The sequence below is a fragment of the Lissotriton vulgaris genome, chromosome 2_1, assembly GCF_964263255.1.
Source record: "Lissotriton vulgaris chromosome 2_1, aLisVul1.2, whole genome shotgun sequence".
Lineage (NCBI taxonomy): Eukaryota > Metazoa > Chordata > Amphibia > Caudata > Salamandridae > Lissotriton > Lissotriton vulgaris.
The window spans coordinates 436,732,382-436,758,917 of NC_141687.1; the positions used below are offsets into that span (position 1 = coordinate 436,732,382).

At 44.8% G+C, this 26,536-nt stretch overlaps 1 protein-coding gene across 1 annotated transcript in view; it reads left to right on the forward strand.

Moving 5' to 3' along the window:
* Positions 1 to 26,536, forward strand: part of LOC147730565 (carboxypeptidase O-like) — a 237,983-nt gene that overhangs the window by 128,059 nt on the left and 83,388 nt on the right. The window contains exons 7-8 of the mRNA XM_086955342.1: positions 3,197 to 3,307; positions 9,299 to 9,389. Of these exons, the coding sequence (XP_086811468.1) occupies positions 3,197 to 3,307; positions 9,299 to 9,389 (202 nt within the window). The remainder of the gene's footprint in view (positions 1 to 3,196; positions 3,308 to 9,298; positions 9,390 to 26,536) is intronic.

Consider the following 26,536-nt stretch of genomic DNA (forward strand, 5'->3'; position numbering starts at 1 on the left):
GGTGAGCAAAAAAACAATGGATTTAGGCCCAGATCTCTGTACTGGGGGGAATGTAAGAGATTGTTCTGCATTCTGCCCATCAATAGTTCTTTTGGCATTTGTCACCCCAAGTGGGACGGGTATGCTCAGACGTGATTTCCGTGCTCTCCATGCCACTGGAATCAAGCTACCCTGGCTGAAGAGGGGTGAAACCCGGAAACCGGTCTTAGGATGCTTGTTTCTAGTCCAGGGAGGACCTGGCCTGGCAGTTCGGACTGGACTGTTCCCATTGGGCGCAGGGTCAAGACTGATTTGCATATGGCATGGTCCAAACTGGAATGGCATGTTGAGCAAACAAACGATGGATTTAGGCCCAGATATCTGTACTGGGGGGAATGTATGACATTGTTCTTCATTCTGTCCATCAATAGTTCTTTTTACATAGTTATAAGAACCAGAGGGACAAACATCTAGTATTGCGCATTTTATAAAATCTGCAAACATATTGCCTGTTTATTCAGGAACAAGATCCTAACTATCACATATTAAATCATCAAAAATACCACCCCCCAAATCTGAACTCCTCAGACAACCACTTGTAACACTTCCATAAAAATCGTTGCCCCAGTCATTCTTCAGGTTTCCCTAATGATATTGGTCCAGCTAGATTAAGGAAGCTTCTACTTCATGACAAGTAAGATTTTCTTCTTAACCTCTTCAGTAGTTTGCCTACTTAGGCATCCTTCCCATCTCCAGAAAAACAGCCCTCTTGAATTAAACAATCCTCACCTCCTTTCCCTCATTCCATACCTAGCAAATTATAAGGGAAACTTGCATTTACACAATTGCAATACTTTACTGAGAAACCATTATATTGAAGGACAGCAAGCTGGATTTTGCCATGGCATAGTAACAAACATGTAGTGCTATTATGCCATGGTTGACCTGAGGAGGATCGTCAACAGATATGATGTCTAAATGCTGATCCCGCCAGATTTGTTGGCAGGTAACAACACTTTCTGCCACAATATTCTGTTTACCACCCTGGAAGAAGCTGAATTTAGGTGCTCAACATTTTTCTGTGATGCAATGGGGGCACAAACTACCAAATCATATTTATGAGGCAACAAAAAGCCACTTTGTGTAGCTTTAAATGGCCTCATAGATATGGAGTAAGGCAAGGATGGGCAAATCGCTGTGTTGACTTACTCTGTGCTATGGAGGCGTTCCAAGATCATTGTGATGGGTGTTCCCATGCAATACGAATGGATTTTGACTCACCTCAGATTTACAAGACCATGTAAACCGGGGGGATGCACCAAACCTTAGGCCTTCCCAGGGCAGGTGCAGCGAGGAACAAAATATGTTTGTTTCTCCTAGTTTTTTCTTCTTTCTGTGAAAGAGGAAAAGTCTCCCAGAATTGTTCTTGTGTGGGAACAATCCTGGGTGCAGCACAGGTAACTACATTGGCGCTAGGCTGCCAAAACTGCGCCAGTACAGGGGGAAAGGCATGAGGGAGCCATATGCCGTAGATATGGCGCATTCTTGCCCTTTCTCTTTGACACAGGGCGGCACAGCAAGCTGAGTTGCGGTTCTGCCCTGCATCAAGTCCCCATAAATATACCCCTAGTACTCTAATGGGTAAAATCCTTTTTCGATGTAAGATCATTAAAGGTAGTGCTACTAACTAACTTTCTATGCAGAAATAAAAGCACTCAGATGTGGTGTCCAATATACCTATTTTATCTCCCTTTCTTTTTAATCTTTAGATCTGAATCCTAGGTTCTTTTCCTTACCAGCAAGCGATTAGTATTTACCAATAGGCAGATGATAAACAGCTCATCTTTGGTCAATCTCGCACATCTGAGCAATTCCCTCTTTAACAAGGCCAGTCCCCAGACTAAAGCATTATCCACTGTTCAATGGCAGCTAGCTACCAATTTCTTACATCTAACCCTAGCAAAGACAGAGACTCAAGTCGTCACTCCAACCAAAGGTAACTGGGTGGCTACTTGGTGGCCATCAATCATGGCCCCCTCCCGTGCCTGCAAAACTCATTCGCAATCTCTGGGTCCTTTTTGATGATGCCATCTCATAAAATACTCTAGCCTCCAGAATTGAGCAGACATTTGCTCATCTTTGGATCTTAAAGCAGATCCTACCATACATCAAGGCAAATCTGCTCAGCATTGTGATAAATATACTAATTCAAGAAAGGTTGGGTTAAGCGAAATACTATCTACCTGGCAGGAAAAATAAACCACTGTTTCCAGCTCATCCAAAATAGGGCCACCTGGCTAGTAACAGACTCTATTAAAAGACCACATATTCTCCCTGTGCTAATATCACTTCACTGGCTACTAATTTGCTGATTAATTATCTTTAGGGTCATGGCAATTGAACATGAGGTGGGTAACGCAAATATCTGGCATTCCTGGGTATAAACGTCTCCCCTTGTCTCCCTGTCCACACTCTCAGGTCTGCCAAATCCTACCTCTGATATGGTTGCCACGTTTTTCCACGTGTCAGGATACCACGCATCCATGCTGTACTGTCATTTGACAAACTATTGTGTTTTGGATTTGTTGTCTTTGCTTTCTTCTATTAAATCCAACAAACTAACACACATAATAATTATTTTAATAATACAGCCCAGGATTAGGAACTTGCTGTAGTGGCAACATGGAACGAAGTGGTACCCATATTCTAAAGCCAAATAATAGAGAAATGGGTCCGCTCAGTAAGTGTGGTCAGCCAGTAATGGGCTAGGATGAAAAGGATTTTCAGAGCTGCTGGTGGCTCCATGTCCAGCCGGGTAACCATCCTAGTAGACTATGTCATAGGTGTTGGTCTTTCTTGAGCATTCTAAATTCACCCTGATTGCTAAGGTATTGTTAGATGAAGTATTCCAAAAGTTTGTAGCGTTGTCCATGCAGACATAAACTTCATCCCATGAATACAGGAACCAATAAGCTATAGACTGCCTGCAGTGGGATCCGCCTTGGTGAGTACAGGTTCATGCCTGTACAATGGCTATAAGAGAATGTGGGTGAAAAAATGATTCTGTGATAAATGAATAGCAATTTGAATACATTTTCGGCAGTCAGCCGCAGCCAGAGGAGGGCTTTCTATTTCTATTTGGCTTCATAATTTATGCTCGTGCTTAGGTAATCTAAAATCATTCACTCAAGTATAATGTTTTGTTTTTGCCTTTTAGATTTTAGCAAATCGACACAGTGACTCCAAGCTGTCCAAAGTCCTCCAGGCCGTCGACTTTTACATCGTGCCTGTGCTGAACATTGATGGCTACATATATTCTTGGGAAAAGGTAACTACGGCGAACCCTCCAGTCTTTCAAATGAATTCCAAGCCACTTCTGAGAAGGAACTCCTATTCAAAATAATCACTTCAAGCCTTTGGAACATGTTGAAATGGCTAGACTGCTAAACAAAGCTACATTCGATTAGGCTGGATTTGCAATTTGCTGGGGTTTAAGAGTTAAGAGAGGTTACTTCTAAAATGGATGGAAAAAGTGATCCCTTTTGTATATTTACATGCTGGAAGGTGTCAGCACATCCAGTGACCTGTACTCTCGCTTCCTCACATGCAAATATGAGCATGGCATAGGCGCATGACGCATGCTCTAGGCAAAGAGAGCTTTCAACAAGCATTATTTTCGTGTATGACTGAATAGAATAAGGTAATAATCATCTCGTTTGTAAGTCCAAGAGTGAAACAAGCATTGACAAAGCCTGTCATTCTCACTTTGAACGTGCTTTGTATTTGCTTACTATCTTTTCCAGCATAGGCAAACACAATAGAAGTGACCATCCATCTTGGGAGTGTACTTTTTAATGCTTCCAAGATGACGACCACATTGCCTGATGCAACTTGAATTAATGCAAAGAGGCAGCCATCATGGAAGTGTATTTATTTATATTTCCAAGTCCCGTTACTGGTTTTACAAATGCTGGACCAATTTTAAATGCATCTGGCATTGGCAAAGCTATGGAATATACATGGATGCCATTACAATGCATTTTTTAAAAACTACCATTACAATGCATACCATCACAACGCATACCATTACAATGCACAATACTTTTAGGTTAACATTAGGGTAAGTGTTGGATAGCGCAGGGGTACAAATTTCTATTCCCACTCCAATGAGTGCAACAGTAGGGTAAGTGTTGGGTAGTGCAGGGGTAAAAATGACTATTCCCACTCCAGTGCGGGCAGCAGTAGGGAAAGTGTTGGATAGTGTGGGGGTAAACATTATGTTTCCCATGGTGGAGAAGTGTGGCTCACTGGTTAGAGCAGGCAGACCCTGAAGCAGAGGTCAGACCCGGGACCAGGGTTCAATTCCCGACGCGGCAGGGTCTTGAGCTCAAATGTCCATGGACTCGATAATTCTCACTTCGGTGCCTGACCAAATCATGGGTTCACACTCTGCAACTCTGGGCATTAAGCTTGCTTAATCTCCACAATGGCCCCCCCGCGGCGGGATGCCTGGCTTTCACCTTGGGGATGCCCTGTAGGGGCTATCTCACAGGGAAAAGCCAGGATGGGTTCCCAAGGCAAGCGCGGAGATACCCCTTCGGGGGTTGATTCAGGCGCTATATAAGAAACATAATAATAATACCCCAAAACCCACACACACCCTAGGACTACAAATTCTCCATTCCTTACCTAATAATGCGTGGTAATGGCATGCGTTGTAATGGTATGCTTTGTAATGACTCGCGTTGTAGTGACATGCATTGTAATGGCATGCGTTATAATGGCAGGTGATGTAAAGGCAGTTGCTTTGTAAAGGTAGTGCGTTGTAATGACTGCCTTGTAATGGATATTTCCAATCCAATCAATGGGCAACAGCAAAGGGACAGCTGAGGAGCAAGAGAAAGGCGGGAGAAAATAACTGCTCGGTGGTTGAGAGAGACAATGTGAGGGAGCAAGGCAAAAAGTGAGAGCACATATTTGATCAGGAAGGGAAAGTGTGAGCAAGAGAGAGAGAAAGTAGCAGGGTGTGCATTACGTTTTAGTACTAATTCACAAATGGTGGGGAAAATAAAAAAAAATGTTCTCTGACATCAGCACTGGAATGATGCACGCAACCAATCAAAAACATGTGTAAACCCTATATGCTGCAGAGGGGGGTGAGAGAGACAATGTGAGAGAGCAAGGCAAAAAGTGAGAGCACATATTTGATCAGAAAGGGAAAGTGTGAGCAAGGGAGAAAGAAAGTAGCAGGGTGTGCACTATGTTTTAGTACTAATTCACAAATGGTGGGGAAAATAAAAAAAAATGTTCTCTGACATCAGCACTGGAATGATGCACGCAACCAATCAAAAACATGTGTAAACCCTATATGCTGCAGAGGAGGGATAAACACAAGACCAGGAAGAAAAGCCATTGAAGTAGGTGCACCACAGCGAAATGTACAAAGACGCCATCCAACTGTGAAAAAAACAAGAATCCTACTATAATAAGTATAAATATATTGTTTACAGAGCTGTCTGCATCCAACACATGAAGCTGTCTTCAGCGAGATCTATCTAAAATGGTCCAGAGAGGATTCACAGCACAGGGAAAAAAATGAATTTCGGTTGGAACCTGTGCTTCTGTGCTTACTGATTTGATCTCACTGAACTGATAACTCTGCTACAAAGATGCTAATATCTCTTATTAAATGTAGTTATCTCCTGTACTTCATTGGTTAGTTTGATTTAGCTCCAACGTGAGATCCAGGCACTATTGAGTCTTTGAGTAGTTCAGTACGTATGCAATACATCAATTAGAATCTGGTATAAATGTATAATATCTATTGATGTAGATAAAAAGCATGTGATATATATTTGAGCATGTAATACATGATTGAGGCAGGACTGACAATTTTAAGATCATCTGTACTTAAATATTTTCTCATATCCCTAGGAATTAAAAAAGTTTAATAAATCAATACTATAGATTCAAATCAGATATCTATTAAACTCATAGATATTACTCCTATTAAAGCTTGCCCTCCAGATTGAGGTAGCCCAGATAGTCTGAATTTGCTCAAGGGACCATCACCTAAAATCAATAGACAATTACTCGCCAAATACAGGAACATCTTTATGAAGAACTCACTAGACATTGCTCCAGCCCAGAAAGCATTAACTCCATATGTTGGAAAGGGCCCACTTTAGGGTGCTTCATCTTGACTTTATGCTTTTGTCCCTCCAGGATTTCCGGTTATCTATGTGCTAACCTTAGGACTTTGAGTGCTTTGACACTACAATTCAGTGCCAAAGCACTGCGCTTGTCATATACATACTGATGATTGGTTTATACATGATTGGCTGATTTGAGTTAGCTGTAAGTCCCTTGTCCAGTGGTATGACATATACCTGGGGCATGTAACTCAAATGCTACTCCGTGGGCTGCAGGACTAGTTGTGGCACCTAAGGCGGTAGCTCTACAAAACGTACCACAGGTTTCCCATGGCGGGCCTGTGTGTGCAGGTAACTGTTACTCAGCTTGGCATTTAAAAGCTACTTGCCAATGTTCTGCATGTCTCTCACTACATTTGAGTACTCCCTGGTGGCAGGGTGCTGTGTAGGAAAGCCGAAGGGCATGTGCAATGTGCAATACATGCCCTCGTAGTGAATAACACCGGCTGGTGTGTTCAGTACTATAAGGCCTGCTTCTCAAGTTGGTTAATCTGTGGAAAGGCTATTGAGTTGTGTTTCTTACGTGCATAGAGTAGGGGTATGGTGTTTAGTATTGATGGATTAGTAAGGGCAAATCATCTCTAGTAGTGAGAGTGGAGTTGATATTACTAATGCCCAAGTGCCATTATGGAAAAATTGGGCATTTCTATGTTTGTGGCTCTTTTTGTGCCTGTCAGCCTATATCCAATCAACATCTGGGTGCTGAGGGGGGTGGGCAGCTACATCTTTGCATTCCTGATTGATGGCCATAAACTAGGGGCACTCAAAGAAATCTGCAGACCTCTGACTCTGGGGGCCTTCCTGAGATGGATAAGGGGGGGGGGATTGGTACCTGAATCCCAGGGGGCAGGCTCCTGGCCCAATTAAGATATTAATCAAGTAAGTCTCCCAGGGTAGGATGACAGACAGGACTAAATTTAGGGCGGGCCTGTGCATTTCAAAGGTGGCCTTGTTAAACGATCTCGTCTCCAAAGGCCACTGCGGGTTCTACTGGAGCTCTTTCCTCAGGAGTTTAGAGTTGCTTTTGGCATTGGGACCAACTATGCTGGTTCGTAGCTGAGACATCACCACAAGGATCTATTGGTGCAGGAGGGACTGCAACTGGATTGTCCGCATGACTTGTGGTGTCCTGGGGCTTGTTGGGCTCCAGGTAGGGAACAATCACTTTGTGGATTTTTCCTAGATGTTGCTGCCCTGCAGCTAATTGCCAACTGTTGTGGCCCGGGTAGATAAGAACTCTCCAAGAGCTTGTTGGCTGGTCTCCTGTCCAGGAGATCCCAGGGACAGGAAGGATCCCCTCGTTTCCACAAGATCGTAAGGACCACGAAGGGTCGGCAGAAATGTGTGGCAGTTATTGTTGGTTCGGCTGAGGACATCCTGACATAAGAAGTAATCACACTGTGCAGAGGAGTAGGCTTGTAAAGATCAGCGGCCCACCTGGGGTGCCGTAATGAGAGGAGTCTGAAGATGTGCTGGGGAAGTTTGCCAAGTCCGAGGACCCAAACCAAAAGGCTGGACTCTCTCCAACGTCCAGATCGGGAGGACGACAGTGCCTGACATCGCGACCTCAGTCTGAGGTCTCCAGCTCTCTCTCCCCGGACCCATGCCACAAGGTACTCTGTTGTTGGTAACATCATGACTGGACCCAAGGGATCCTGTTGTGCCTTGTGTAAGCCCACGGCTGGCTGCCTGGAGCAACTGCGCTAGCCCCCCTGCCTGGAGGGAAACATTTCTCCAATGTGGAGGCGCCGCTTTGTTCCTTGACTGCCTAATCTGGATGGATGAAACCAAGTATATGTTTCCTTCCGCTGAAGGTGGACCCAACTACCTAATCAAAGTGTCTTCAGGGGTTGCAACATGTATCGTTGGCTGGTGTAGTTTGAGTGGCTGCGGAGCTGGGTCATGAGGCATAGTCAAAACCTGTGTTTCTTGTCCATTACAAGCTGTACAAAATATTTGGGAATCTTGTGTTTGATGCTAATGTGATAGCGGGAAAGTGGAATTCCTCTGAACAGGCCTGCATATATGTTCTGCCGTTTTTATGTGGGATGGATAGCTTGGATCGTGAATACCTTGGGAAAGTATGTACATGGGTTTATGTTGCTTGTAAGGCTGAGGGAATAACGGAGCAAGTTAACTCCTATGATGTGTACAAATAGGTTAAAGCCGTTCTGCTGCTAATGGGAGAGTTTGACAGTTGCATATAACTATATAGCATACATCCAATGTGTATGCCATTTTGATTTTAACCCCTTCGATGCTGGTGACGGAACCATTCCGTCATCAGTCACGGTTGAGCTGTGCTGATGACGGAATGGTTCCGTCACGACCACACTCTGTTCATAAAAAAGCAGCACAGCAGGAAAATTCCTGTAGCAGCGATGTGGTTAATGTGTGTGTAATACAAAGACCAGTGTTTTATATATGCAGTGTGGAGGCTTTTTGTAGTGTACTCAGTGTGTTGTGAGGGTGGTGCTGTAACAATACTTTACACTTTGACGCTGAGGATAAGCCTGACTGCTCTGTGCATAGCTACCAAAGGATGTATGACGTTACAACGCATGCTTTTACCACGCATGCTGTTACAACGCAAGTATTACAACGCAAACCTTTACAACACATTACACTTGGGGGTGCTGGATAGTGAATAGTTTAATTTACTATTCCAACTCCAGTCCCCGTGGACACTAGGGAAGGTGTTGGATAGTAAATTAAAACTATTCCCTATCCTAGAGCGCCCCCCAGTGTAATGCGTTGTAAAGGTTTTTGTTGTAATACTTGATTTGTAACAGCACTGGGTGGTAAAAGTTTCGTTGTAAAGGATGTTTCCCCTACTAAAGGGTGAGCACAGCTTACTTGACAAGTCTATCATAATCATACTAGCTAGGATGGTGGATTTTGTCTGGCTTTGGTGTATCCCAGCCAGCCAGAAACCGCTGGGCCTAACACCATGCATAACTAAATTAAGGTTCTATATCTTATGTCCTAAAATCTACATAATGCCATTTTCTGTACTTCTGAAACTAAACCAAAGCTGAATCATAAACGTTCTTGTTATTTATGCCAAGGCCAATTGTGACCTCTTCTCTCCAAACCTACCTTTACAGGATCGTCTGTGGAGAAAATCCCGTTCTCCGCATGACAATGGCACCTGCTATGGAGTGGACCTCAATAGAAACTTCGATGCTAAGTGGTGCAGTAAGTTCCTAGTGTCCCGTTGGGGATAATTTTATCAATGAAATTCACACTGAAAGGGGAAGAAGGCTTTGACTACATATTTTTTAGGAAAAGACTGAAAAGGGAATCCTACCAAGTAGTTCATATATTCAAAATTATAAAAAATAACAGTGTACTTTTATACTTTTAGATTCAGACTCATCAATGTGTTGCTTCACCTCCCTCTCATTGCTGATTGAGAGCTAGCAGGACCCTTTCGCACATTTAGCTCTGATATCATGCACAGATACTCAGCCAGCTGAATTGCTGAGTACAAGACTCATGGGAATCTGTTTATGTCTCTTTCACTTTTGCTCAAAATTTCAAATGATCGCGTATATGTACATGCCTTTGAGGTAAAGTGTTACTTAACAAGGAAAACATCTCAAGGGTCTCCTGATGTGTAAATTGAACTCCTGTGGAAATATGGTATATCGGTGGAGCATTGTTCCTGTCTCCTTAGTCTGTCACTTACTTTATTCAATATATGTCCTTCACATTTTTTATATTTCAGCCCCAGATCTGCTTACCTCTCTATATCCAAAGAGGGCCCACTAATAGGAATTGACTCTTAATTCTTTGTCAGTTGACAAAAATTGGAAATTTGCAGAACAATCATGTTTGTTTAGAGCATAGGAAGTAACACATTAGGAGAAGGAGAAACAAAATGGAGGAATCAAAACAGCCAAAGTCTGACTTGCTTCAAGACACAAAACCAGAGACACACCAGTGGTCTATAACACATACCTGAAAACAAGGGGCGTTGGGGAGGGAGGAAAGCTTCCATTTTCTCTCTTTAAGAAGAGAAACCTAATAAATGTGTAGCAAACATTCAGTGGGCAGCTTTCGAAGCCATGCTCTAGTTCAATCATGTATTTCAGAGGATGACCATTATGGAATCTATAGGATCACATGAATTGGCAAATTACTCATAACTTAGGGGCATATTATCAAGGGGGTTTATCTCCGGTTTTTTGGCTTTAAAAGCCGAGAAAGCAGAGATAAAATTATCTCCCTATTACCTAGCTGCCGCTAACACCAGTTAGCGGCAGCTAGTAGGAGATAGCGACCATCTTGGGCCCCACTTTGCATGTCAGTGATATTTATCACTAATGAGATGCAAAGTGGGCGTGCCAAGATGTTAGAGACTGAAAACAGTCTCTAACATCGCTATCTCCTATTACCAACTTTTGGAGATATTCGCGCTAAGCGGGAATATCTCCAAAAGCTAACACCTGCCCTGAGCAGTTCTTAGCCATGTTATCCAATGGGAGGTGGATAACATGGCTAAGAGCATTAGCTCGCTAATGCATGAATATCGCTGACTTTTCAGCGATATTCATGCTTTGCGGGGATTTTTACCGCATTTGCGTTAAACCTTGATAATACCAAGGTTTATTTGCGATAAAAATCGCCGATGTGCGGCGATAATTTTTGTCTCTAAACAAGTTAGAGACAAAAATTATCGCTAGTTGTTGGTAATATGCCCCTTACTTCGATACGTTTGTGTTGAAATTGTTCTCATCTTTTGACCAGACATCTCCTGTTCGACAGCTCAGCAGGTAGCACCCTACCTATTATGCACAACTAGCACCTGTTTCTGCATTTATGTCAGGAGTGATACCAAAAATAACCATGTCACTCCATGCACCCATCTGTTAATACCACTGCATATTTTCTACACTTGCTTCTTGAGTGCAATAGGTCATTCCACTCTATGCGATTCTGTCTCTTGCTCTTAATTGCAGACTATCTTGCAGGTGTTGGGATTTAATTGCACATTTAAGATTGACAGAATTGGGAATGGAAGCAGGCCATTGACTTTAACTTTGTACTTAGGAGGAAATGTTGGTATTTGAGATGAATTATGAACATTTTTTTGTACACCTCTAATTCACTTTCAGAACTTTCATTACTGTTTAGGAAAACATTAAGAACTGAGTCAGTTTCAAAATGCTTTGTTCCATGTTTATCACAAACCACACACAGAGATTACACTGGTATTCAATGCATATGGAATTTAAGTAACTGAAATCTTGTTCATGGTGGTAAAGAGAAAAAAAACATGTTATAATTTTTTAACATGTATCAAGATCATCAAGGACATTTATGCTTGGCTGAATTATACAAATATTGGTCCAGATTTTCTAAGGACGTGCGCAGTCCTTGCATGTCGCTCGTAGTTGCAAGGCAACACTAGTCCATACATGGGATTTACTAAGCTATGCAAGGGACTAATTACACTGCCTTTTGTGGCTTTTTATGGTTTAAATCTTTTATAGAATTTTCTACTACAGACAACAAGACCATCCGCTCTATGAAAAGGTTAGAGCATAAAAGGCAATAAACCGCATCAATAGAGAAATAAGAGCAAAACAGGCGGAGCAGGTCAAAAATGAACACATAACAAAAAAGGAAACTCCAAATACCCTCCCACCTCCCACCACCCCGTACCTCGTCCACCGGAAAAGCAAATAGAAAAGAGTTAGCTGGAAACTCTATGATAGTATGCGACCTCATGTGTCCGATTGCAGTGGTTCGGAAAGGCGTAAGAGCCGTAGGTACCTGGGACATGAGAGTTCGCAAAATTCTGTTTTGAGAAGGGATATAAAGGGTTGCCATAATTCTCTAAAGTCTGATCCTTTACCCGCAAGTGTAGATGTCAATTTCTCCATACTCAAGACATGGCACAAGCGGTGTAGCCACCCTGTAAAGGTGGTGACTTTGGAGAACGCCAATGTGTCAGTATATGCTGGAGAGCTGAGCCTGTGGCATTGGCAATCAAGCAACCCCTTCTAGATCTGAGTGGTTAAGTAAGAGGATTAGGCAATCCCAATAAAATATAAGCGGGAAATTATGGAATTTGAGTCTCTAAGTGAATGTCTATTTCATCAAGAATCTGTTTCCAGAATGATTGAATATGTTCGCATTTCCACAAAAGATGTGTCAGAGTCCCCGCCACGCCTCACCCCCTCCAACAATTAGCGCTTAGCTGTGAATCGTATTGATGTAGCCTTTCAGGTGTATAAAACCAGTAGGTAACAAGTTTTGTCAACGTCTCAGTGAGTCCCGAGTGGTATGCTGAGTGTCTAGCCCTGCAATAGATACCCTCCCACTCCTTATGGGTCGGGGACCTAACCAATTCCCGTTCCCAGCGTTCTCGACCAGCATTATAGGTGTATTTGTCCTTCATTAACATCATCTTATATATGTCATAACAACGTTTTTTTTGTCAGATGTACGAGTTAAAAGCCATTTTTTAAAGGCGGTCAAAAAGCGTTGTGCTCCAGGTTTAACCTGTGGGTGTACAGCCCAGTGGGGGAGCTGCAAATATGTTAGCCGTTCCACCTCCTAAAAGGCCATGTTCAACTTTGAGTTGTGGAAAAGACATCATCTGGATCCGGTAGTGAAATCAAAATATCATCTGCATAGAGGCTATTAGTGTGTACGTCCCCCCCAAATTTGATACCAGTTATGAGAGGGTTATGTTTAATCCGCAAGGCAAGGGGCTCCATATATAAAGCAAATAGGAGGGGGGAAAGCAGGCACCCCTAACTGGTGCCCCTACCAATAGAAAACTGTGAGGATGCATGCCCATTAACCCTAACAGTGACTTTAGGCAATCAATAGCAATTAAGGATCCCGGTGCGCAGCTTCTCAGCCATCCCCACCTGCATGAGAACCTGTTCCAAATAAGGCCAATGGACCCTATCGAAGGCCTTCACAGCGTCAATTGTGAGCAACATGTACTCACCTTGCAACCAAGAGGCCTTCTCAAACAAATGGAGAACCCTTTTGGTATTGTCGCTCGTTTGACGTTGCAGGATAAATCCAGTCTGGACTGGCTCCAACAAGGCAGGCATATATGGCACCAGTCGAGAGGCGAGAATGCTAGTGTACAATTTTATGTCAATATTAAGAAGAGAAATCGGCCGGTATTCAGTCCTTACCGGGTTTGGGAATCACTACTATAGAGGCCTCCAGCATTTCGGCTGGTATTGCCCGTACCTGCGCGAAAGTGTTAAATAATTTCGTCAAGAGTGGGGCTAACAAGGGGCAGAATGTCTTATAAAAAGCTACGGAGTAGCTGTCAGGCCCTGGGGATTTGCCCAATTTAAGATGTGAGATCGCTGCAATGACTTCCTCAGTTCTGATATCCCTATCGAGATACTCAGCTTGCGCTGGCGTGAGAGAGGGTATGCCCGCTGCGGCTACATGATCAGCACTACAAAAGGGGTCTAAGCGTTCACCAGTGTACAGTTGCGTGTAAAAATCATGGAAAGTCTCTGCTATTTCAGAGTCCTCTGTAGTTAATTTCCCGCTCCCCGTGAGAATAGCTTGGACACTCTGAGTCTGCCTAACCTCTTGGAGTTTGTGTGCTAATAAGCGACCACATTTGTCCCCTCCTGTGTAGAACGAGTGTCGCGACCAGAGGGTACAGAATTCCGCACGATCTTGATCTAAGGCTGCCAACTGCTGCTGCGCTGTGCGCAATTGGCGTCAGACCCGATGTGCCCCCGTATTCTGGTGTATTTGTTCAAGCTATTGCACCTGGCGAGTAAGGTCATCTCTCTTGCGACTACGATCAACATTTTCCACCATAGCAATACCCACCAGTTTCCCCCTTCTGACCACCTTGAGAGATGCCCATTGCGTTGACAGAGTAGTGTCATTGTTAGCATTGTGGGTAAGATACTCTTTAATCGCCTTCTGGATCTGTTGAACTACAGAGGCCTTTTGGAGAAGGGTATCCCGCAGCCCCCAACAGCATATGGGTCGCTTCATAGGTGGGAGCTTAAACGTTGCAAGGACTGGTGTGTGATCTGATAAAGAGGCAGTCATGATCTCACCCTCCGTCGCCAGTGCTTGCAATGAAGTTGAACAGAGAAAGTAGTCAAGGCTAGCATAGGTTTTGTGAGCCCCTGAATGATAAGTGTATGCCCGGGTGTGAGGGTGAAACTGTCTCCAAAGGTCTGTCAGCCCCAAGTCCACTACTCGGGTAAGCCCTGCCAATGATATAGCTCCGGCCTGTCCCACACGTTGGCAGGAGCGGTCAGCCCTGTTATCAAAGACTAGATTCAGGTCACCCCCTAAGATGAGTCTGCGCTCTGTGGTAGGTAGTGAGGGCGTTATGGAGGAAGCGCTCTTGTCCATCATTTGGAGCATAAAGGGATTGCACTATGAGTGACATGCCCCCCACCCTGAAGTGATACGTAAGAAGCCGACCCCTAATCTCAGATTCTTTCTGTAATACCTTGCCTGGAAAAGACCGTGGCACCAGAAAGGCTACCCCCACCAATTTAGTAGGCTCTGAGGAAAACTTTTGTATCAGAAACAGCCGAGATTTCAGCCGATGACAGTCTTTGGGAAGGAGGCGGGTTTCCTGCAGGAGGCAGATGGGTGTTCCAGATAGGCAAGAACCGTTCTGCGCTTAATAGGGTTATTTAGGCCTCTCACATTCAGAGTGAGCAGGGAGGCATTAGGGGAGTGAGACCCAGGAGAGACCTATGGTGGGAAGCTCTACCGGTAGCAGGTAACGGAAGTAAAAGGCATGAGAGTCCTGGGAAAGGTTCTCCATACCGATCAAAGGACCATTAGGGGAGGTGGGCGGGGAACCTCAAACCCAAAATAAAGGAAAACCCTAAAAAACCAATCCCCAACAATTAGCTAGATCATAAAAATACAAAATGAGCAACAGTAAGAACACTAGTCCGTTATCGCATGATAACCAGCACAACAACGTAATGGGGTCCATAATGTAGCCAATTGTGGAGGCACCCGTCCCGCCCACCGCCCGCCTGAAGATGCATGGTAAAAAAAACTGACTCTCCTGCTCCTTCATGAGTCCCCGTATTGGGAGCCCGCTAGGGCCTCCAGCGTTGTCTCAAGAGCAGCTCGTTGTCCCCTGGCAATTTCTGCCTTATCTGGCCGTCTATTGCGCCTCCTTCTGCCCTGCTGCTGCCAGCCCAAGGGTGTGGTCTCGGAGCCAGAGTGTGTGCTGTGACCATCAACGTCCTCCTGAGGTAGAGATATTCCCAAAAGGCGACAAGCTTCAGTGAGAGAACGGAGTTGAATCAGCTTTCTGTTGTGACGAAATATAAGTCTAAAGGGGTGGCTTCACAAGTAGGATGTCCCAATCTGTCGAAGGTGGTCCGTAATGGGACGAAACTGTCTGCGTCGCTGTAGTGTTACTGATGGTAGGTCCTGGAAGAGCACTGGCATTTACCTGTAAATTGAATGGGGTGCATAGCTCGAGCCTTGGCGAGAATGGCCTCTTCCGTTTCGAAGTCGTGAACACAGACAAGAATGTCTGCCAGTGGTGCATTATTCATTCAAGGAGGGCCCACTCTTTGTGCTCTATCTAGTTTGAACTCGGAGTCAGGCTGGTTACTCAGTATGCTGTTGAAAAGCTCCTCAGAGAACATGAATAGGTTGCTCGTGGCGTCTGTATGATCAACTCCCCGAATGAGAATATTATGCCTACGGGAGCAGTTTTCTAAATCTTCCTGGTGGAGCTGCATGTCCAGGTGTTGATCGTGCAAACATAGGACTTCCTATTGAAGATTAGAGAGCTCAGTGACCGTATCATCACCACGGCCCACCAGTGTTGCTACCCGCTCTCCAATACTGTTGACGTCTCGGCGGATTTCCTTTATCTCGTCAGTGAGGTCTTTCTTTACCGTCTGAAGATCTTTGCGAAGTGTCAAGAACAAAGATCCCAAAAATGCCTTGGTGATCAACTCGCCACCTGCGGGGGTCGCTGGGGCCGGCGAAGAGCAGCTGGAGGTACCGCTTGCCATGTTGGGTATGGATTGCGAATGGCCAAATATGCCCTTAAGGGCTCGGCTTTCGTCGTCTTGGTGGGGGCCATCCATAGTTGGTGATGGTGATGCCAAGAACCGGGCAGTCAGGAGACGCTAAATGACCCACTTGGGCCACTCAGGGAGGTAAAGGATCGAGGGAGCGACCTACTGCCGTGAGGAGTGCACTGTCCCAGCTACTAGGGCCACCTGGACAGAGAAGGAAAGGCAGTCTGGGGGGTTCAAGGGTGACCTCTGTGCCCAGCAAAGAATGTCCGTTAGCAGAAGCCGCAACCAAGCAGCAGCGCCAAGACTCAGAGGAGGGTAAGAGGGGCGAGTCGGGCTCCCGCTACGTCCCGCACTCACACCACACCCACCACCACAATGTGTGCCGATGAACAGACAAAATATCGACTCCAAAATATCGACTGGACATAATATCGAGTTTTAAATATAGACTGGACAAAATATCGACTGGACATAATATCGACTACAAAAATTTCGTTTTTCTGGTAAGTGAAGTAATATCGACTGTATAAAATATAGATAGCAAAAATATCGAATTTTTAATAATATATAATATTTTATAGTGTATTTTTATGTAATAATATGTGTGAAAAGTGTGTATTCATGTTATAAAATATTTTATTAAATGGATTTTGTTTTTTTAATAATTGCGTTATGTAATTCTGTAGCGGGTTGTGGGTTTATAGGGGAATAGGGTGGGAAGTAATTTAATAATAATTAATTAATTAATATATATTTGTAAATATTTATAATTAATAATTAATTGATAATTAATAATAATTAGTTAATTAATTAATATAATTTTGTACATATTTTGAATTAGTAATTAATTGGTAATTGATTAATTGTAATTAGTTAATTACATTAATTAGAGTACATTTTAATATATATAATTTTGTGTTATTGTTAAGTAATTAATTGGGAAAAAATAATATTAATTATTAAAATAATTACAGCTAATGTGCTAATATATTTACTTTATTGTTATTGTTAATTAATAATTATTTGGTAATTAAATAATATTGATACATTTTGGGTAAAGGAGTATTTTTAGAGTTCAGGGTCAGTTTTTAGTTTTTGGGTAAAGGGGCATTTTTAGGGTTCAGGGTCAGTTTTCAGTTTTTGGGTAAAGGGGCATTTTTAGGGTTCAGGGTCAGTTTCCAGTTTTTGGGTAAAGGGGCATTTTTAGGGTTCAGGGTCAGTTTTCAGTTTTTGGGTAAAGGGGCATTTTTAGGTTCAGGGTCAGTTTTCAGTTTTTGGGTAAAGGGGCATTTTTAGGGTTCAGGGTCAGTTTTCAGTTTTTGGGTGAAGGGGCATTTTTAGGGTTCAGGGTCAGTTTTTAGTTTTTGGGTAAAGGGGTATTTTTAGGGTTCAGGGTCAGTTTTGGGTTTTTGGGTAAAGGGGTATATTTTAGGGTTCAGGGTCAACAAATAAGATTGTAAAAAATTATTTTTATTATTTTCATTTATTATTTAATTATTATAATTTAATTTAAGTATTTTTAAGTATATTTTAGTAATTAAAATTTAATATTATTTTAATTTACCACTGTCGATATTTTTTATATCTATATTATTGTTAACGATATTTTGTACTCGATATTTTTGTACTTACCTGTTTGTAGATAGAAAGTGGAGATTTTAGTCTGTCGATATTTTGGCAACGATATTTTTGCAGGTCGATATTTTGGCAGTCTATATTATTTCAGTGATCCATGTGTGCCATAGGCAGTGGGGGGAGCGGCTGCAAAAGTTGGACTGTCCCCTCCTCAGTGCTACTGCCATCCTCAGCTAAGATGGCCGCTCTGTGGGAGGAGTTTGTGCTTATGTGGTGGGGCCTAGATCCACCAGCCACCAACAAAGCCCTGCCGTAATCTCCTCGATGCCTCAGGTCCTCGTCGAATCCCTCCGGTAGTTAAGCGCCACCCCAATAGTTCACTGCGCCAGTCCTCTCCTGGGGCCACGCTGAAGAGCTGGAACAATGTGGAAAATAAGCCCAGCAAGGCTTCCAACCACTTGCCATGAGACAAGTGTAAGTGGTTTCTCTGAGGAGGTTCCACTTAGACCCTGGGTACTAAGCCGCTGGGTTCCGTCGTCCGGTTATCAGGCCGTAAGTCCAGCAATCTTCCACAGAAGCAGGCTTTTGTCTCTGTGAGCTCCGTCGTGGCCTCCAGCGCCACCCTCTAGGCCCGGCAGCAGAACCGCCACTCGAGGTCGGGGCTATGCGTGGCCCACCGTCACTTCGCTCTCTCCAGGTCCGGACCTCGAACCACGAACACCTGCTCGAACCTGGATACTACCTGCAGGTTCCCTCCTTCAGGCCAACGTCGCGGGCAGGGGAGGAAGATAACAGCTCCGGTTACACCGGGCCCACGCCCTTCGCCATGACCAGGCCTCTGCGAGCACCCACAAAATGGAGGCGGCGCCGCCGCAATCCGGGCTCTCACTGTACAGTGCCCGATGGAATGGGAGCCAGGTGCTCAAAACCGCAGCAAATTGGATCCCGCTGATAGTGCTTTCGATCAAGGCCACTCCAGGTGCTACAGGGCTACTGGAAACACTGGAAAGTCAGTGAAATGGCGGACGATGGGCAGGAGCTCGACTCAGTGCGCCCTACCTCACCGCCATCTTGGCCACGCCCCCCTTGTGTGGCTTTTTAAAGATGAAGTATCGCAAGGCAGCCCCTTGTGTTGTGTTGTGTTGCATTACACTGCATCTGGAAGGAATTACATGTGTGGCAGATGCGCATTCCAGTGCATCCACCTGAGGATTTTGGCACATTCCCAGAATTCTATTTCTTCCCCAGAGATGCATAACAAGGAGAAATATATCTTTTTCTTCTCATTACTTTTTCTTTCAATGCATGAGCAATTCGGCATCACAAGTAGAAAGAAGAATATGTCTCTAAGGATTATTTTGTGCAGGAAGGTGCCCTCTATTTTCATAAAGGTAATACTGCCCATGACGCAGGCACACTTGCACTATGATGCAAGAGTGCCTGGGTTAGTGCTGTGGAGCACACAGTGCACCAGTCCAAGGAAAGAGCAGAAATGCTCCATATCTTTGTAAAAAGGAAGCTGATCTGCTCTCTCCTTTTCACACAAATGCAGCACACTAACTTTAGTTAATGCCCTGCGTTGCATGAAAGATTAATAAATATGCACCATCCTCCTCAATCACAAGTTAGCCTACTTCTGCATCAGTTGTTTTGGGGTGTTCTTTTAGCACAAAGATGGCCACTGGAGAAGAAAGGAGTGCTCCAAAAGTTCTTTAAACATGATCTTTCCTGCAATGCCTGGAAGGAGCGGTTGTATTCAACAATTGATCTCTGTTTTGCAATATAATCATGTTAAAAACTAAACACTATTATGAGCTCTTGCATTCTATACAGAATTGTCATGTAGGATAAATAAACGACACAAGTCCAAAACAGTAACAGGGTAGTCTAAGGCATTTGTTGGGTATATAAAAACAAGCATTTGCAATGCAGCAGGTCTTACATTTACAAGAGTTTGAGCTATTGGCATTGTAAACGACAATGCTTTTTATATATGTGTTGTTTTTAAAACAGATAAATAAAAGGCATTGTAATTTACAATGCCAATAGCTTAAACTCTCACAAATGCAAGACTATTGCATTGCAAATGCGTTCAGCACCAGTGCTAATAAAATTAAAATAAAGCGATAGGAGAGGGCGTTGCAGGCAGGACAAAGCTATTTGAGAAAATAGTGCTCGGAGGCTGTAATTAAAGCTTACCGAGTAACAACACCCATAACAGGGAATATTGCCATGAGAGGTTACAAAATGAGACAAGGCGGTACTAAGGAGGGACTACTAAGCCTATTGACCAATGTACAGCCACACATACAGTGGACAATTACACAAGCCAATGAAAAATATGGGTGGAGAGTGGGTGGAGCTTAAAGTCCCTAACTTAATACAGCATGCATCGAGGAACAGCGCATGCGCTGCCCAGGCTCAACCTAACTAGTCATACATGACATTTCTCATGACTGAGCATTGAAAGGTGCAGATTTTGAATATCCAGTTCCATTAGTTTGTCTTTTGAGATTATAATGAAGGAAGGAAGATTTCAAGTTTCTTTCATGGATCAAAAACAATAAATGTCATCCCTATTGGTAAATATGAGGAGTACATTATCAATCTCTGCAAATGGGGGGGGGGATTACATATTTGTATTGTTTTGGATCAGTGTTTTCATCTCTGAATAAAGGGTAGCAACCCTTTCAGTCAAGAACACTTGGTTCCAGCAATAGAAAGTCCATCACAAAGATGCCCAATGGTATACACCCTTTAATTGGCTGATATGGCAAAACAAGTAAAACATCTAATTGGCTTATCCAAGCTTCATACTATACCTACCTTTTATGATGGTAGCCATTCTAAAGAGCAGTAATGTGTTCCCCATCAAAATAAGCTGCATATTTGCAGCAAATGGAGGAAATCTGCAGTTTCCCTGGCTTTTCTTCTATTTTTAGACCATAGGTTAGCTTGTGTTAAGGCTGTGTGCACTGTGAGGCTACTGTTCATTGCCTCAGTGTGTGTACTCTGGCTCTAAAATGGTGTTGTGAAACTGGTTTCACCCAATTGGTATAACTCCTGGGAGGTGGCACCATCTGTAGCCACACATTCATCAATAGGAATGCTAGGGAGAACACCTACTTAGCCTTGTGGAACCAGCCGCTCAAGTGGCTTAGTTCCCCTGAGTTAGAGAGCCACATACTGCATTTGTTTTCAAGGTAATAACTCCTCTTATGACAACTGTGCCCTTCACACTTACTCTAGTAAAGGTATGAAGTAGAGACAATGATCCCACTTACTCTGATGAATGCCCATAACTGATAGTGGCATGAGAAAGGGCAAAAACATGGCACTTAATATGGATAGATTGGTCATCATACCTTTTTTTACAGCCCCTTTCTGTTTTTAACTGTACCTAAGGTATCCACTAACAATGGTAGTATCCAAGTTTTACATTAAGGTATTTTTCCTTGATCTGGATCTCTTCTTGTCCAGTATACTTTTATTATGAACACCCTCATAATGAGTCCGCCCTGGAAGTGTCATCTTACCAGGGAGAGATGAGGTTTCCTAGGATGAAGTATGGGATGAAGCTTCCTCATTCAATCTAATTGTCACTCTGAGGTTGAGTAGACCTCCACTTGCGATGGCCCATAGAGCTATAGCTGACCAAAAATGTGCTTGGTGCATGGTTAAGCACTATAGTAACTGCCATCATATTGTTTTTGTGTGCTTTTTTGAATAACTTATCTTCCTAGAGACTAACAGCCAGATTCATGAAAACCGAAATCTGCGAATTCTAAATTGCGGTTAATACCGAATCGCAATTTAGAATTCGCAGAATGGGATTCATCAAAATCTGTGATAAAATAAAGCGAGTCGCAACCGGCCGCAAAAAGCGATAGCGATTTTCCGAAATCGCAGAAAAATCGATAAATCCGTCCAATTCCGTGTAGAAATAGCGATCTCGCAATTTGCGAGCTCGCAAATTGCGATCTCGCTAATTGCGAGATCGCAAAAATGGGAAGTTGCTTCATGAGCACAGTGATGACATCACAACCAGAAGGCAGGCAGTTCCCACCCCCATTGAGAACACTGAGGCAGAGATCGAAGCAGCACCAGTCAGAGCTCCTCTCAGAACACCTCCAGACTTGCAAACTTTAGGAAATTGGAGACTGCAGCAATAGCAGAGGATGCAGCAGCAGGGCCCAGTGACACCTGGCGCAAGCGCAAGCTAAAATTCTCGGAGCTGGAGCAACTAATAGATGGAGTCTGCCATGACCACACAAGGACTCCAGGAGGGTGCCTGAGGCCGAGAAACGGCGACTGTGGCTGCGGATCCGCGCCAGAGTCAACGCTGTGGGAGTGACACAGAGGTCCATAGACGACCTCAAGAAAAGGTGGTACGACCTCCGAGGTCGTGCCAAGGAGAGGGTGGCAGAGAGGCTGGGTGAGAGCCTAGCAACTGGAGGTGGAGATCCAACAGTCCCTCCCAACACCCCCCTGGAGGATCGTGTGGAGGACACACTGCAGCGTGAGGCATGTGTTGGGGTCATCCCACTGGACTCATCCCGACTCACCCAAGACAGCCAAGGTAAGTGGCATGCGACTGCGACCCTGTCCCCTAACAATGGCCATGACCCTATAGTCTCCCAAAATCAATCCCAGTCATGCAATCCATGCACATCAGGACATGCCTTATTGCATTGTGGGACATGTAGTCTGCCCACAATGTACAAAAACTCCAATGCAGCCAGACATGTCCCAATGTACGCAATGCAACAGGCAGTCAGGGAATGTTAGCCAGCATGCATGTAGCAACTGCACATGTGATAGATACATGCAATTAATATACGTCCACTTCGCATCACAGGTGGGGCAGACAACGACAGCAGCGACAGCGTGAGGCTGCAGATCGATGAAGCATCAGAGGAGCCTGAGGGTTCGGAGGAGCTAACTACCACACAACCAGCTCCATCAGGCACTGCACCACTGCCAGGTGTGAGAGCACCAGCACCAGCGCCCGCTCCATCAGGCACTGCACCACTGCCAGGTGCGAGAGCACCAGCACCAGCGCCCGCTCCATCAGGCACTGCACCACTGCCAGCTGCGAGAGCACCAGCAGCAGCGCCATCAACATCCGGTGCTGCTAGACCTGCGACACAGCGCACACCCACTGTGGCCAGCCAGCACAGCAGGCATGTCAGGGAGCCGCAGCACAGCACAGCACGCACCGGCAGGGGGGCAACGGCAGTGCGTTTGCAAGGGCTCAGTATTGAGCGCCGCATGCTGCGCGTGCACCAATCGCAGGCACGACGGCAAGGTGCAATGCAACTGCAGCTGCACAACATAGGCAGAAATGTAGCCAATGTTTCCGATAGAATCGACCGGATGACAACTGCGATGGAGGCGAACACAGCGGCCATCATCAGCCAGCCAACAATGCCCGCCGGCGCCACCGCCAGCTACTCACGCGCCTCTCTGCCTACACGCGTTCCAACTACGTCATAGGGAATGCCACCTCCCAGCTGTCACGTCGGTCAATGGCAATGCAGCTGCAGATTTTGCAATGCTGCGAGGACATGGTGCGTGTCCTTGAGCAGGTGACCAGTGCTGTACTGGCACTTCAACCTACTGTCCCAGCAAATGGTGGTGGGGATGACACCAGCGAGGGGGCCATGAGTGTCAGCAGCCTGTCTGCCACACAGGTCGGAGTCCTACGCCGCAGCACCAGGCCCAGTGCTGCTTCACGTGCCCTGCCTGAGGATGAGCCTGAGAGGCGACTGGGTGCCGCGCGCCGTAGGCACACATGACTTTTCAAACCATTTCCAGGGACATGCTGATAACAGAAGCATGTCGTGTTAAATAACATGGTGCAGTATGGCGCAATACTACTCATATGTGATTCAGTACATGTTTTCATTATTATTGTGCATTCAACAATAATATTTATTTTTGCATTGAACATCTGCCTTCTGTCATTATTTCCATAGTCATGCATTTGGGAATAGTTGGGTGAGGGGAGTGGGTGCACTAGAAACAGTTCATTGTGATTTGGTTGCGCCGTCTGTGTCCTTCAGCAGGATGTTCCCCGCGAGCATGACGCGCATGTGCAGGTGGCCCGTCGTCCCCTTCTGACTCACTGCCAGAGATCTCTATAGGAATCCGGCGCTTGGTAGCAATGTTGTGTAGTATTGCACACACAGCCACAATGTGGCAGAGACATCAGGACTGTAGTACATGGCCCCATCAGTCTTGTGCAGTATGCAGAATCTGCTCTTCAGTAGCCCAAATGTCCTCTCAATGCAATTCCTTGTGCGTATGTGTGCTACATTGTAACGCCGTTGCTGTGGAGTAGCAGTTTTGAGGTATGGGGTGAGGAGGTATTCACGGAGAGTGTAGCCACTGTCACCTGAATGAGAGGAGCAGAGGGTGAGTGCCTGTGCAGCGCAGCTACTTCATCACAGTGTAACATTGTGGGGCGAGTGTACTTACCAAGTAGGTGTCCCTCACCAAAGTCTACCCTGGCCAGTCGGGTGTGGAGGCCGCAGTGCCGGAATATGAAGGAGTCATGTGTGCTCCCCGGGTACTGTGCCACAATGTCCGTGATGTAATTCTTTGCGTTGCGCACCATCTGAAAGTTGAGGGAGTGGTAGGACTTTTTGTTGCGGTACATGTATTCCGTTGCTGCAGGTGGGCAGATGTGGATGTGTGTAGAGTCAATGCATCCTATCACATGTGGAAATTGTGCGACATTGTATGATTGATGCTTGGTCTCATCCAAGTCCTGTTGGCTGGTGGGAAATTTTATGTGGTGGTGTAGCTGGGTCAGCATTGCATCTAGGTAACTCCTTAGGCAGCGGGACATGGTGGGCTGGGATATCCCCCCAGCAGCGGCAACTATCCCCTGGAAGCTTCCGGAGGCCAGAAGGTGCAGGCTGCACGATACCTGGACATGTGTGGGCATGGCATTTGTCCTCCTTGTTGGGTGCTGCATCAGGGGGTCCAGGTCCTGGATAAGCTTGATGATCATTGGCCCATTCAGCCGGTACTGAGCGTATATTTGCTCTCTGGTTTGGCCCAGCAGGGTGACCCGCTGGCGGAATATCCTCTCCTGGATCCGACGTCGGTTCCGTGCAGCTAGCTGTAGCCTTCGCCGCCTGACCACCATGTATAGTCCTGGCATTGTGAGACTCCTACTGTTGCAGCTGCATCTCCTTAAGTGTGTGTGGTCAGGCCAGCACCTGTTACTGATTGGGAAACGGTTTTTCAAACATTTATTTTTTTTCTTTGATGGTTACCACCTGCTTTGGTTTGTCCTTAAATTGCGCCTCGCAAAAAGCGATTTTCAGGTTTTTCGCTATTTGCGATTTTTCTTGAATAGAGATAGCGATTGTATTGTGAATTCACAATATTATTTGCAGAATCCGTGGTATCTCGCAATGTCCGATTCGCTATTGGCCTACTACCGGGATTCTGCGAATTATATAGCGATTTCGCAAATCTGTATTTGCGAATTCGCATTTTTTTTCTTGAATACCGTTTTCGCAGCTATTGCGGTCGCAATTTAGCTTCATGAATCTGGCTGTATGTAGTTCTGTTGCTTCCAAGCCCAGCCTGGGGGCCTCTATCTGTGTTACGGCTCGCAATATGATTTCCCTTTGAAGCTGAGAGAAATGGAGTTTAAACTGTAGAGCTTTTGCTTTAAATTTTGGAAAAGCATGACGTAATATTTGGATTGTATAAAATCAGATTTAACTGAAATTCGTGTTGTGCTCATAGTAAAAGTGGAGGTTCTTTAATGTAGAGGTTGGATTAACATTGTCTACCTTGGTTGGTGAGATTGGTTCCCCCACAATAAAACTCTGGTACTGTTTAAATACTCTGTATACAGCTCCACTGAGGCCACACAACGGGTCCAGGACCTGAGAGGCACCACTTGGGGGTCAGAGACTGCTATGTCACTTTTGCCCTGAACAGGAGGCCAGCAGACTACCCCTTGGAGTCACTATGGAAGATCTGGGTTCAGGAGCAGGTCCAATCTATCTGACTCAGGCAGGAAGACAGGCAGGCAGGAGCACAGCAGGGCAGCAATCAAGCAAGGCATTAGTCCAGCAGGGCAGCAGTTCAGCAGAGTGGCAGTCCTTTCAGCAGCACAAACGTCCTTCGTCCTGCTGAGTATCCACAGGTCCAGAAGTGTATGGAAGAGTTAGTGTCTGAGGTCCAATATTTATACTAAGTGTCTTCTTTGACATGAGCGAAGCTTCTAGAGGTCTTCCTTTGAAATGCACAGGTTTCTTGCCTCCCCTGCCCTGCCGCCCTGCTAATTACAGGGGTTATGCAGCCTTTTGTGTGGAGGCAAGGCACAGCCTATCCAAGTGTAAGTAGAGCTGTACACAAAAAAATGAAGCTATTGCAGCACAACCATTGAACCTAACTTATTTAATTAACCGAAAACAGTATTGGTCATGGGTCAAAGTAATCCCATAATGTTGTTTTGGATCTCTTGCACCACGAGGACGATGAGGAAACACCAATCCGTTCAAAATAATCCAATCAGATCATCAAAAGGAGTTTTCTTATGCACTTTATTGAAGTCCAAAAATGTTAATTCCCAGCACGCGATTAGCTAACACGTGTTTCATCTGATACACAGACTTTTTCAAGGCAAAAATTGGGAATATTAGCGAAATGTGAAATGAAATGAAATGAAATGAAAATCGTATTTATTGAGCGCTAACAGCTGCCCTGAGGCGTCCA